This window comes from Opisthocomus hoazin, chromosome 13 (genome assembly GCF_030867145.1).
Source record: "Opisthocomus hoazin isolate bOpiHoa1 chromosome 13, bOpiHoa1.hap1, whole genome shotgun sequence".
In the NCBI taxonomy this organism is placed as follows: Eukaryota; Metazoa; Chordata; class Aves; order Opisthocomiformes; family Opisthocomidae; genus Opisthocomus; species Opisthocomus hoazin.
In genome coordinates this window covers 19,078,181-19,091,203 of record NC_134426.1, presented here as the reverse complement: position 1 = coordinate 19,091,203, position 13,023 = coordinate 19,078,181, and the positions used below count along the sequence as shown (strand labels likewise).

The window sequence follows — 13,023 nt, the reverse complement described above, 5'->3', positions numbered from 1 at the left end:
CCTCTTTTGCATGGTTGAAAAATCTGGTTTAAAACAGAACAAACAAGCCACAGCAGCATTTAACAGCTAGTAAGCAATTTTAAGTCCATAAAAAGTTATGCTGAGTTACGCCTAGGCAAACTATCTGACAACTATCAAAGATAAAAACTGCTTTTGTTTGGGAGCACAGGATGTGCAGTGTTTTACCTACTTTATCTCTTCCTGAAAATGAAGTAACCCAGTCTTCAGAAAACCTTTCATAACTTTACTCTACCCTGAGTAAAGTGTGTTCTAGCAAAAACTGCCATCAGTATCTCCACAATAAAGAAACACTGCCTCCTAGCTCAAATCCACATTAAATCAATCACATATTGTTCTGTTTGCAGGCGGCTTTAAGTCAGTGCAACAGTTTGTCTCCCATAGTGATTTCAAGACTGAAACAGTGGAAAAATATCCCTGAAAGGAGGAGGGTGGAACCTAATTTAGAAGTGCCATTTTACAGCAATGTTTACAATCTCTTTTTCACCATTTCAGCTCACTTATCTGTGGTTAAAAGAATTTATGGAACCCGTGGAGAGAAATTTTTCCACCACAGGCTTCACGAAAAGCAGATTCTAGACATGTCCTAGGCTCCCTTTTAAGAGAAGAGTTGGCATCCCTGATTAAATGCAGTCCATCTACAAAGCAAACAGATTCATTTCAGAGGGATTTACCACAAGAGTTCACCCACCCCATACAAGGACAGAGAAAGTACTTAGTACTATTAAAATGTAGCACGCACAGCAGAGAGGAAAAAAAGAGGTCAAAAAAGAAAAAAACCCACATTGCTCCCCTTACTACTACAAAAATGTGCCTGTTTCAGAAGGAATTGTTACCCATCTGCCGTAGCAAGCAGGGAACAGCTGTCAAACCGCACCTCCAAGAAAACGTTAACTTTCCAGCATGACCACATTTGAATTATTAAAACTTAAAAGTGTATTTTTGTATAGAAAATCACTATCAAACACCATGAGTTTTTACAAGTTATCCCAAGGAAGTGCATGAATGCCAAAAGGTTAAAGCATTTGAACACCAGGGAGGAACATAACCAGAAGAAGGCTCTGATTTTTGATGAGTAGGAAGCAACCACATTTTGCTTTTCAAACGATAACATGTATCTCAAGAGCAAAAGTCAAGGTTAACAGCTTGTTTATGACTATATTTTAGAGCAAAGATGAAACAAAGGTATTGTGGGAAAGGCTGAGATTTTTGTTTGCTTCTGGAATAGAACAGGCACATCGAGCACTCTGGATATTTTATTGAAATGGAAAGAAAAGCTAGTATGAAGTGAGGTGAAAAAGTCTTCACACCATAAAAAAAAGCAGAGAACTCCAAGTGAATAAAGTAACTGCATATCAACTGCTCCTGTAGAAATTTAGTTAGGATTTAAAGACACTCCTCTTCCAAACCTTTCTACTGACTTTTAAAGGTCAGTATGTATTAAGTTTTACAATTCATAATTGAAAATTGCATTTAAAAAGAACTCTATTTTAAAGCAAAACCACTCAAACATACTATTCTGCAAGTATTCCTATCACACAAATTAATTTGAGGGACAAGTTTCCTCTTTCTTAGGCAAGCTTTCTGAATAAGCTTGCTCTCTAAATAAAGCACCCCTAAAAATCACCAGAGATTTTTATTAAATCTCTGATTTTCACTTGACTATTTCCATTATAAGCCTAGACAGATAGGCCTGCATCAACTTGGATCTTGGAAAAAAAAATCAAGACGCACCCACTCATAACAGCAATTCAGGCTTAATCACAATGACATAAGCTGACTACTTCAAGCTGGAGGTTGGACTAGATGACTTCCTGAGGTCCCTTCCAACCTAACTTTTCAATGATCCTATGACACTGCTAAATTAGAAGTAGAATCCTGTCATATGTAAAGACACTTTATGAATTAGCAAGAGGAGTTCAGTAGTCAGTGTTCTGTATTTCTCTTTGCAGCTCTGCCTCTAACAGCTCAACACTCCAGACAGTTTACTCAGCCTCACACAAAATCAGGCTCAGTTGAACAACAGGTACACCACTGCTTTACCTCAGATAATATACACAGATTCATTAGGAGTTTGAAAGGCATTATAGATGTGCACTCATATTCCATTACCAGAACACATTTTTAGGTTTAAGAAAGTGTGATATTTTTCCACTGTGTTTGTTCAGGGTGTGGGTTTGGTTCAAAAAACATACAGAAGACTGTTTAGTAGTGCCATCCATATAAATGCAGACTGCATACAATTAGAAAACAGTGGATATCTTACCTTCAGCGCCGGTCCTTTTTCACTTGCTCTCTCACTAGCTCTCTTTCCTTCTAGCCCAAGCTGAACAAACAGTTCCAGCAAGTTCATCAGCAGTTCATCCACCAGGTGCTCTCCTTGGATGTTAGCAGCGATGTTAGCTAGAGCATTAATGACTGCTAAAGAACAGTGTCTGAGAAGAAAGAACAGTTATGAACAAGTGATTCTTCAAAGTTTCATATTTTCAGTACTTTATAATGCTGATATAGTAACTCTTGTAATAAGACTGCTGACATTTTTTCACTCTTTTTTTTTTTGGAGGGGGTTGTTTTTTGTTTTAATGAATAGTGGCACATCTACTGATAATTAAAATCCAGTCAGTATTTAAGCAAAAAACTATTTGTAAACTTTCATTTATGATGCTGTCATGGCCAAAAGGAAATTACTTTCCTGTAGCAGACATGGTTACAGACAGAAAGCAGCAAAGGGTTGTGTTTCTGGATTGGGAGAGGTCTTGAGCAGAATAATCAGAACTCGTATCAGTTGTTGTTAAAGCTGAGGTTGCATTGGGTCAGACAGTATGTTAAGATATACTGACAGGAACAGTCCTCTCAGTTACTCACATACTACAATAAAAGATATCCAGTCTACCCCGACTATCAACAAAATCAGTGATAATCTTTAATTATAACAGGGATTAAAACGCATACTTACATACTAAGAATTAAATTGTTAATGGTTTGCATTTAATCCCTAACAAATACTAGGAACACATTTAAAAAACCAAACCAAAACACACACACAAAACCCAATGGAACTCCATTAACTTTTCTAGGCTAAGAGATTAATTAGTTACAGATAAATTAAGTCACTGATGTCAATTATCATTTACAAACATCAGCTCCTTACAGAGGAAATTAAAAAAAAAAAAAAAAAAATCAATACTACCTGTAGTGAAAAACAGTTTTAGGAATCTCTACATTACGAAGTGCTGCTTTTTTTAAACTAATATATTACTTGTTAACTTCAAAGAAAAAAGAACAGTACTATTTATAACCTCGTTATAAAACTTACACTGGGAAAAAGTGAAAATCCCTCATGCAGCATAAAGGATATTCGATAATATTATTCATACATTTAAGGGACACATCCAAGTGTTACCTGTATCCATGATCCTTATAGTCTTTTGTGGCAGAGTAAACAACTGAGCTTGCTTTAACACTGATTTGCTGAAACAGATTCCACACCTCCTGGTAAATATATTGCTTTAAAAAAAAATAAAAAAAAAAATCACTAAGTAGAGCTCATTGAATACAATCTCTCTAGAGAACAACCCTGTGAAATATGCGAAGTACCAGGAAGTTCTTGAGACAGGTATCTAGTCATAGCCTGAGCAACAGTTTCAGCTTCCATAAAGAACACTGTGGAAGTGTTTTCATTAGTGTTTTTAATTGCTCAAATTTTACAAAATTTAAGTTCCTGACAGAAAACTTTTATCCAAGCCTCTGAGTTCTGGCAATTAATTGTTCGCTCAGAGACACAAATTACATTCACAAAAGGTAAGTCAGTTAATCCCTATATGACTAAAGAATGCATTCTATACTTCTAGATGTATGCACCTACAAGGCTTTGAAAGCTAATTACTGATGTGAAAAAAGACACTGTACACCTGTTTGGGACATAGGCCAAGTTTATAGACTGTTCAATAACTTTTGAAAACATTGAGGTTGGTGGGTTTTTTAGAGCTTGTTTTTTTTAAGAAAACACTTTTATTATTTTCTGTGGGGACTAATTTTCTTTACAGGGACAGCATTTTACGCATTATTAACTAGCTTTTATTTTCTGATGACACAGAGACATGAGGATTGTACAAACTCGTATCTGCGGTAAAGAAAAGCAAAGCCTTTTTTAAAAAGCTTCTGCAAATGTGGTTTCTAAGACAGATTTCCTTTTAACTAAATGAAAGGAATCATGAACTGGAACTCTCTTGGCCAGTTCTTTCCTTACATTTCCAGTGATGACCAAGCACCCCAGCTGATCAATGATGAGTACATCAAGATGAGAAGGTGGCTGACAAAACTTCTGCTGTAAGATCTGTAGTATGGGCTCCATCATTTTTGGGGTGTCCCTCAGTGCCACTGCAATGTGCCCTAGAGCACGAATTGTGTGGTCAGGAATCAAATGAGCTTCCCTGTTACAAAAAATAAAACACCGCAAAATCGTATGTGTTCAACAGTTAAAGACCTCCAAGCACGGTTACATGTTATGTAAGAAACACTAAACTTAAACATCACTAACAGCTTTAATATTGCCACTCTATACACCCCTCTACTTCCAACATTAACATTAGATATATACTTGCACAAGTTGGTTTTCAAAACAAAAAAGAGCAACCCACAAATGCACCATCCAAGAAACCCACACTAATTCATGAACAAACTATTCTAGAAACAACAGTGAAAAGAGGTAAAAGTGATCTTCAAAACTTTAAGACATGACAGTCAGACCAGCTACTACAGAACCTCCCCTTGGAGGTTTCTTGGTTGGTTAGTCACTTAGAAGTGAAGCAAGTCAAATGCCACAGGTGGCAAGCTGTGTCAAGCCATTGAAGATAGCTGAAGCCTGAAGGATACAGCAGAGAGAGTATCACTCAATCTAGGACTCAAAAATGGCTAATCCTCACAAAGGTTTTCTGATTCAATCAGATAAAAATTAATCCATACCTCTCAGTATGAAAAAGTCAGCTCAGATCTGCAAAGACTTGCATGGGAAAATCCTGACCCTACACACAAGCTCACTCATCTCAGAGACACTTAATTCTAAAATAATACTGCCTATACCTGTATCTTAGAATAAGCTTCAGGTTCATTGCACGAAGGAAAAATTGGTTTGATGACTGACAACTTACTTGTCACTCTCTTGAGAGATGTACAGACGGTTTGATAAACTGGCAAGAAAGGCCTCAACGATCACCGAATCTATAGTCAAGCCTGCTTTCAGGCACCTGGAATAACAATGAACAGAAAACTTGCTAGAACAGCCGGGGGGGGTAAGCGTGAATTAAACATTTCACTTTTTACTACTGTAAATGCACACCAGGCATAGGTGAAAAAAGTTTACGCTGAAGAACTGATCGCCTAGGAATGCTGCAGATGTATTTTAAAATATGAGCAGAGCTTCTGCTGCTGCTTTCTCCAACAATAATAAAGATGGCGATATGCAACAAGGTAAGTTCAGAATCCACTGCTTTAGAAAATTTAATCCCTCGTCTCTAGTCATCAACTATTTGTCTTTCCTCCAGCTCTCTGTAGGCATCCAGAGGGGAAGAATAATCATTACATTGCCCACATTTGAGTGCATAACGATCCTTCTGTTACTGGAGGCTCACTCAACACGATAATCTAGGCAGAAAACAAAACCTCTGCTGGGTATCAAAATGGTGACCAGCATGAATTGCATACGTGGGAAGCAAAACAATGAGACTGAATTATTATTTTACAATTAGGACAAACAGAACCAAGAGATATTTGAAGAAAGACAAAGTCACAATCAAAAAAGGCAAAAAGCCTTTACAGCAGCACAAAGCAGCACCTTCTGAATGGTCACAATACTTCTCTACTAGGGAAACAGAACATGTGTTCTGACATGGTGCACATCTGTCTCTCACCTGCAGATGTTGTCTATGGCAATGTCACGCAGCTGCTCATACATGGATGGCTGACTTTTCTTGCCAGGCATTACATTTAGAGTTGACTCTGAATGCTCATTGGTTACACTGATCTTGATGTCATTGCCACCTACTAAGAACACAGAGTACGGAAATCAATACCATTTGAAACACATTTTTTCCCCCAAGATGAGAGCACATAGACAGAGCAGTATCTGGTAAGTAAGTGCAAAACAGCCTACTTTACATCTCAAGAGAGTTGAGCTGAAGAACTTTGGAAGTGTATGTGTTGTTACTTGCTATGTAAGACAGTACTGCATTTAACTAGTCCTAAACAATTATTCCTAAATTTAGCCACCTTCAGTTCTCATTTTACCTGTTCAACTCTAGCATTACAATACCACTTTTGCACTATAAAGTAAATTAAACATCATCTTTTTGGAAATCATAACTTGATATTATAATTTTAAAACAACTAAAAACCTGCCAAAATGCCATCAAGATGGTCATGGGGCTGGAGCACAGGACCTGCATGGAGAGTCTGAGGAACATGACCCTGTTTGGCCTGGAGAAGAGGCAGCTTTGGACAGACCTAACAGCTGCCTTCCATAGCATAAAGTAGGTTACCGAGAAGGCAGAAGCAGGCTTCGTGGGTGAATGAGACACAACAGCCATAACTTGAAATGAGGGAGGTTCCTCCTGGTTATGTGATCACCCCTTCCCCCACTATGAGGATATTTATGCATCGGCTCAGGTTGTAGAAACTCTGTCCTTGGAGGACAGAGGTTTTTGAAGGCCCACGTGGACAAAACCCTAAGCAAACTGCTCTGAATTGAATGCAGGAAGCTAACATACATCTTCGTAGCCCTATAGAATCACAGAATGGGAGGGGTTGGAAGGGACTTCTGGGGATCACCTCGTCCAACCCCCCTGCCAAAGCAGCGTCACCTACAGCAGGCTGCACAGGACCTTGTCCAGGCGGGTCTTGAATATCTCCAGTGAAGGAGACTCCACAACCCCTCTGGGCAGCCTGTGCCAGTGCTCCGTCACCCTCAAAGTCAAGAAGTTCTTCCTCATGTTGAGATGGAACCTTCAGTTTGTGCTCGTTGCTACATAATACAACCCTCAATATCGCAGCATCACTCTACAGTTGTTGGGTGATCTCACTCAGGACTGAAGTGCCCGAGATAGTCTTATCTCGGTTTCAGTAGAATAGGCACAGCAATATTGCTGCTAGGATAAAATGTAGTTCTACATATACTGCTGGCCCTTAGATACGCTTCTACCAGAATTTCACTTGCTTTCCACCTCCAAAAAAATCACAAGTGCGTCTCCATTTCCCCCTAAAGCTATAGCACCACAAAATACCCAAAAGCATCAAAAAGCCATACAATTTGGAAAACAATCACTAGCATATCCTTCAGAATACGCCCTTTTCCTCCTTTACCTGTGTGATACTGGCTATGATACTTGTAAAGTTTCACAAGCACTGGGGAAGGTATCACAAGGAAGTCTCTCAAGGATGGATTGACAGAATGAACCACAACAGGGAACCTCTCACACAAACGACCTAGACCCTAAAAAAGAAAAAAAAAAAAGAAAAAAAAAAAGGACGTAGCTTTAGAATATCACAGCACAAATTTTATTTTAACTGTAAGTTTGCAACTTTAGCTCAATACAAAAAAACCCCAAAGCAAAACAAACTATACCTAGTTCCAAGAGATTCACTTTTTAGCGAATAGGAAGATTTAGACATTTCAAGTCTCTAATTTTTTTAGGTTATCCTAGAGTGCATCATGCCAGTCAAGCCTTGCTGCTCTGTGATTTCACAGGAGTTACATGAAATGAAATGCACCCTCTAAAAAGAAAGTTACTGGCCAAGTTGCAACATTTGGAGAGTCCTGATAATTTACTGTTTACTACGTGGTGGAAGACACCACATCTGTAAGACTAGGAAAAGTGCCCCATACGACATAAAAATTAGAATAACGAAGTCTTAGTCTTAAAACTCAGTGATCTGCCAGTCCCAGTATTTTAACTGTTTATGTAATGGACTAAGCAGCTAAATATTTCAGAAATTAAATACTGGTTAAAAAAAACCCTCATTAATATCATTCTTCCAGAAGCAGTTAAGCTAAGAAAACTCCGAAAGCACTACTTTCCTGCAGTTCTTATTTCCACAGCAGACCTCTAAAATCCAAAAATAGAATACATTGATGGAAAGTAATAGAAACAGCAGATAAAAAGTGTTATTCTAGCAACCTGTAGAACTCCCCAAACTCTCACTCACTGACACAGTAATGTCAAATACTGTAAAGACAGACCTGCAAACAGCAAATTAGCAGTGGCAAGTGAGCAATGATGACTTTGCTTGAGGTTTTCGACTGCAGCTTCTCTGATAACTTGATGCACAGGTTTTCTGCACCTTAAGCGAAAAAAACAACAGAAAAATCTATATTTATCAGATTTATTATCAGGCCACACGCAAGCTAATCCTTACTGGAATTTCAAAAACAACGCAGAAAATTTATCAGCTTCACTCTCCTCATACTAGAATTCCTCAAAGAGATTTAGTGCTTCTTCTGCAAAAATAGTTTTGAAAACTTAGGATGTGCACTGATTTTCACGGCATCAGTACCAAACAGCTCTGTCGAACACTGATTTGAAACGATGACAGTACTTAAAAGTGAATTTTGAGCATACTTCAAATTTGACAAAAGATGTGTAACTATTACACAACAAGAAAAAAAAAAGAGAAAACGTGAGGAAGAGCTGCCCAGTCCGGTTAGCAATGAAGAAAAACCATTTTCTTTAAAAGAATGATGGAGAATCATTTAAGACGCTAAAAGCAATAATAAAAACATAAAATAAAATAGAAAATAAGCATGTAATGCAGCAATTCTACCGTCTCTTGTAGATAAGCCAATAGGATGTTTCTGTTTCCATTTCTATGAAGACATGTCTGTCTACCTAGCAAACTAATTTGACAACTTTTGGATGAAAGTTTTACTCTTGTATTCTAATAGCAAAAAGCATTCCACTGAAATTCATTTTAAATTCCTCTAAGCATCCTCTACTCTGAGAACTTGTAAGTATTTCTACAACTTAAAAAAAAACAAACAAAACAAAACAGACATTCCAGAGACCGAACAGCATTTTTCACCTTGCTCATCTTTCACAGCCCACACCATGAGATCCACACAGGCAGCATTAGCCTGACAACGCAGTTTTAAAGGACTCAGTTCATTGTGCAGCCGATCCACATCATGAAGGATTTTCTGAAGTTCTGATTGACTGCTGTTGAATTGCTCTAGCACAAAATCATGGATTTCCTTCACAAATGAGTTGGGCAGGTCTAAAGAAATAAAAGGAAATAGTATTATACTATAAGGATGGGAGTCAATATATCAGAATAACAGCATATATAAAATCTATTGCTACATTATAAATAAAATGGTTTCATAAAGCTTATCCCCTACCTAAAAGATATTTTTCATAGCAAAGTCCACTAGCCGGCAAGCAATTGGAATGCCATCTATTAATCCTTCTAGTAGTGCTCAACGTATTTTTTTTTCTATTTCCAGAGCACCTTTTTTATATGGAAACATTTCAGAATACAAATTTTACAGCATTCACAGAGTTCCCAGGAAACGCAAACCCCTATGTTCAAGCCCTCAATACAACACAGACAACGTTTTGGATCCTAAACATAATAAGATAAATTTAAAACAATACAAATACTATACCTTTCATATAGTACAATGTGTCTCTCAGCATTTTAAACTGAGCAAGATAAAGAGGGTCACTGAATGTTTTGTAATAGAGATCTGTACTAGCACCCGTCTGCAAGAGAAAAGAAGCAAACTGCTAGATTCAAGTATTTTCAATAAATCTTCTTATTCCAGTCACATAATTGTTTTCCTCCACAATGAAAACAAGCATTTAAAAAAAGTACCAGAAGTAACCTCACAGCTTTTCCCCCCTACTATTATCAAAAGTAAAGTATAGCCATTCAGAGCCTTAATTAAGATTCAGTTTCTCTCTCAATTTGAAGAGCAAATATACCTTCTAACAGTGTTGTTAACAAAAAAAAGAAAAAGAAAAAAAAAAAGAGGAGAATTCAAGTCTCTCATTTTACGTAGATGGCAACAAGAGAAACTGAACCTGTCTCCACTTAGGCCTACATTTCAAACATGGCAGTCCTGGAAGGAAGGCTGGAGAGAACAGCAAACTCATTTCCCCACACAATCAAACACACACTCTCTTTAGCACGGCTTTAAGCCCCCGAGGAGGTGAAGCTAACTCCGTAAGATGTGGTGGAGGCTGTTACAGAACTGCTCCCAGGGAAGGGGAGAACAAGGACTCAGACCCACAGAAACCAGTATGCCGCCCCTAAAAGTAAAGGTCCACAAACTGTGACGCTGCTAAACTTGTAGAAATGACACCTAAAAGAGCAGCACTGATTTCCAACCCAGAAAAAGAAAACAACCAACACATTGTGCCTACATGAAAAAAGGTAATGTTACTGTAACACGCAATAAAGATCTTCGTTCACAGTAAACCAGTTTGGGGCAACAAATGCTTTAATTTAGTAGGACAACACAGCTAAGTCAGAAAATGGTTCTTTTCTTCTTTTTTAAGAGAATAACAATTTCCTTCTATGTTAGTGAAAAACATTCCCCCATCCACGTCCCCCCTCATTTTTACACAGTCCAAGTCTAGATTTAAACAACTGAAAGAACAGTTCAAACGGGAAATTAGTATCATTCTGCAAAGAGAAGGCATACCTTACAAAGGTGAAAGACTAATTTTCCACGTATTAATTACTAATACAAAAAAGGGAAGTATTGAAGTCATTAGAAAAGGAATTTAAAAACCTACCTCTGCAACTTCAGCTACAACTGTATCTAAGGTCTTTAGCAGAGAATCCCCAACAATCTGTTTTACCTACGGACGAAAAAAATACATAAAATTTAAAAAAGTATGTTCCCTGTTGATGACTAGATAGGAAGACAACACAATTTTGCCCGTGCACAGAAAACACAAGTCACTTGACTACAAAGTCTCAGATGAAATTAGGGTTACAAGAATTTATGGCTGCAATGTGAATGAATACATTTGAGCCTCCCTGTGCTGTCTCAACATAGCTGGTGCAGGAAGCAGACAGGGCCAGCAGTTTCCGTAATTTATATGAATTCCCAGCAACTAAACCCATCTAGAAAAGGGTCTCATTCTCACAACAAAAAACAATCTTCTATTTCAGTAACTAGAAGTATGTGAGTTATGGTCAGATCAAGTGGTCTGCAAGACTCAAACAGGTAAAACTTGACAGAAACTTCTTTGATTTTCCAAATTCTTCATGGTTCATATGAGAGCTCTTTACAAACAGTATTGAAGCATGACATTAAATACCACAAAAACAACATTACACAAAGCTTGAGAAACAAACACCATCTTTTTATTTGCAGTTCTAAAAGCTTAAACTGCATCTACTTCTAGAATGAATATCTAGAATGCAATCTCACCGCAGCCTTCATAAGAACCCATCACATACCATGTTCAACAGCTGACGGAGCATTTCCAGTGGGATGTTGAACTCTTTATTGTTAATGCCATTGAACAGAGGAGAAACTGAAAAGCTGGAGCTGATTGTAGAGAAATAATAATCAGGATCCAGTGCACTCCCATCAGGAAGATATGAACCTGACCAGAAAAAAAAATAGAGATAAAAGTTTAGGGAGAAAGAGGACACATAAACTTTGTTTAATGTTAATATTTAGTCACTACTAAAGCATTATTTCCAACACCGGTACAGTCTTTAACTTGCAGCGTATCCAGAGGCGCATTTCAGCTAATCTGCTAGTAAATCAAGACAGAAAACCATGCTGCAAAAATACATTTGTTCATTAGAAGTTTACAATCACAATGGAAGAATTCATTTCAACGACTTGTGTCCATGTCAGAGACACTGCTGAGAAGTCTTCCCATACTACTGATGTACATTTAACTGAAAACACTTGTAAATGCCATTTTGTTCAAAAGCATAGAGGTGCAAAGAACAGGTTAAGTCAAAACTATCTTGCAAGGTTTTCCCCTATACTAGATCAAACAAACACGTGGCGCCGCTTTCATCTTAGAAGAGGGAACAATTCACTAATGCAGTTTGAAGGCAAAGAGAAATAAAATTATTTTTCAGATTCAAGTATTCTATTAAGTAAACAACTTGCTAAACATACTGCTTTGCCACTGTTTCCACTTCAGAAATTACGTTTCTGCCTTTTTAAAGTATGCAGCTGCCTGTGCTAAAGTAATGTTCTCGTGATTAATAACACTATTCACTGACAAAACAACAACTTTTTCAGTCCTTTTTTCAAAACCATTAGCCTTGGCCAGAATAAAAACAAGGTCATTACTCATCTTGTTCAGAAAGTAACAATATCACAAACTATATTATCAGAAATAATACAAAGGCTGTATCTGAACTATCTGGTAGAAGTTAGTATTGAAAATAAAATCCTGATTAGAATAATCGTAACTCTGTTACAGACACAATTAAAACGATTCTGAAATTTTTAGCTAGAGTTTTAATTAAGATTATTTTTGTTCTCATACCATAGCCTCTCTCTAACCTGCAACCTCTTTTTTTTTTTGTTGTTTTTGTAAAATTCAAAGCATAAAGACCATAAAATTAAAGAAGTATAGGCTGGTTCAACAGAAGACAAACAGGTCTCTTCTTACTTGGCAATTTAAGAATGGTATTTTAAAATCCCTGCAGTCCCATGGTATCACTGAGGAAGACGGGTGCCTCTACAAATACTAACATCAAGGAAAAAGAAAAGTAATGTGGAAGAAAAATTAATTTAAGCCAGGGCTCCAAAGAGGAGAACAACCCAGAAAGAAACACTGCCCAAACTGTTAAAAACCTCAAAGGGCCAGACAAAACCAGTCCTTCCCCTCTACTCTGCCCTCGCGAGGCCCCATCTGGAGTACTGTGTCCAGTTCTGGGCTCCCCAGTTCAAGAAAGATGAGGAGCTACTGGAAGAGAGTCCAGCGGAGGGCTATAAAGCGAATTAGGGGACTGGAACATCTCTCCTAC

The 13,023-nt window shown here is 37.7% G+C and overlaps 1 protein-coding gene across 4 annotated transcripts in view; it reads right to left on the bottom strand.

Moving 5' to 3' along the window:
* Window positions 1-13,023, bottom strand: part of PI4KA (phosphatidylinositol 4-kinase alpha) — a 71,928-nt gene that overhangs the window by 51,242 nt on the left and 7,663 nt on the right. For 2 of the 4 annotated variants that reach the window (XM_075434616.1, XM_075434617.1), the window contains exons 8-18: window positions 11,482-11,630; window positions 10,809-10,874; window positions 9,674-9,770; window positions 9,091-9,282; window positions 8,252-8,352; window positions 7,375-7,504; window positions 5,928-6,060; window positions 5,169-5,264; window positions 4,268-4,451; window positions 3,422-3,525; window positions 2,285-2,453 (exon numbers count right to left, since the gene is read on the bottom strand). In XM_075434616.1, coding sequence (XP_075290731.1) covers window positions 2,285-2,453; window positions 3,422-3,525; window positions 4,268-4,451; window positions 5,169-5,264; window positions 5,928-6,060; window positions 7,375-7,504; window positions 8,252-8,352; window positions 9,091-9,282; window positions 9,674-9,770; window positions 10,809-10,874; window positions 11,482-11,630 — 1,421 coding nt within the window. The remainder of the gene's footprint in view (window positions 1-2,284; window positions 2,454-3,421; window positions 3,526-4,267; window positions 4,452-5,168; window positions 5,265-5,927; window positions 6,061-7,374; window positions 7,505-8,251; window positions 8,353-9,090; window positions 9,283-9,673; window positions 9,771-10,808; window positions 10,875-11,481; window positions 11,631-13,023) is intronic. The other 2 variants (XM_075434619.1, XM_075434618.1) reach the window with 1 other exon arrangement.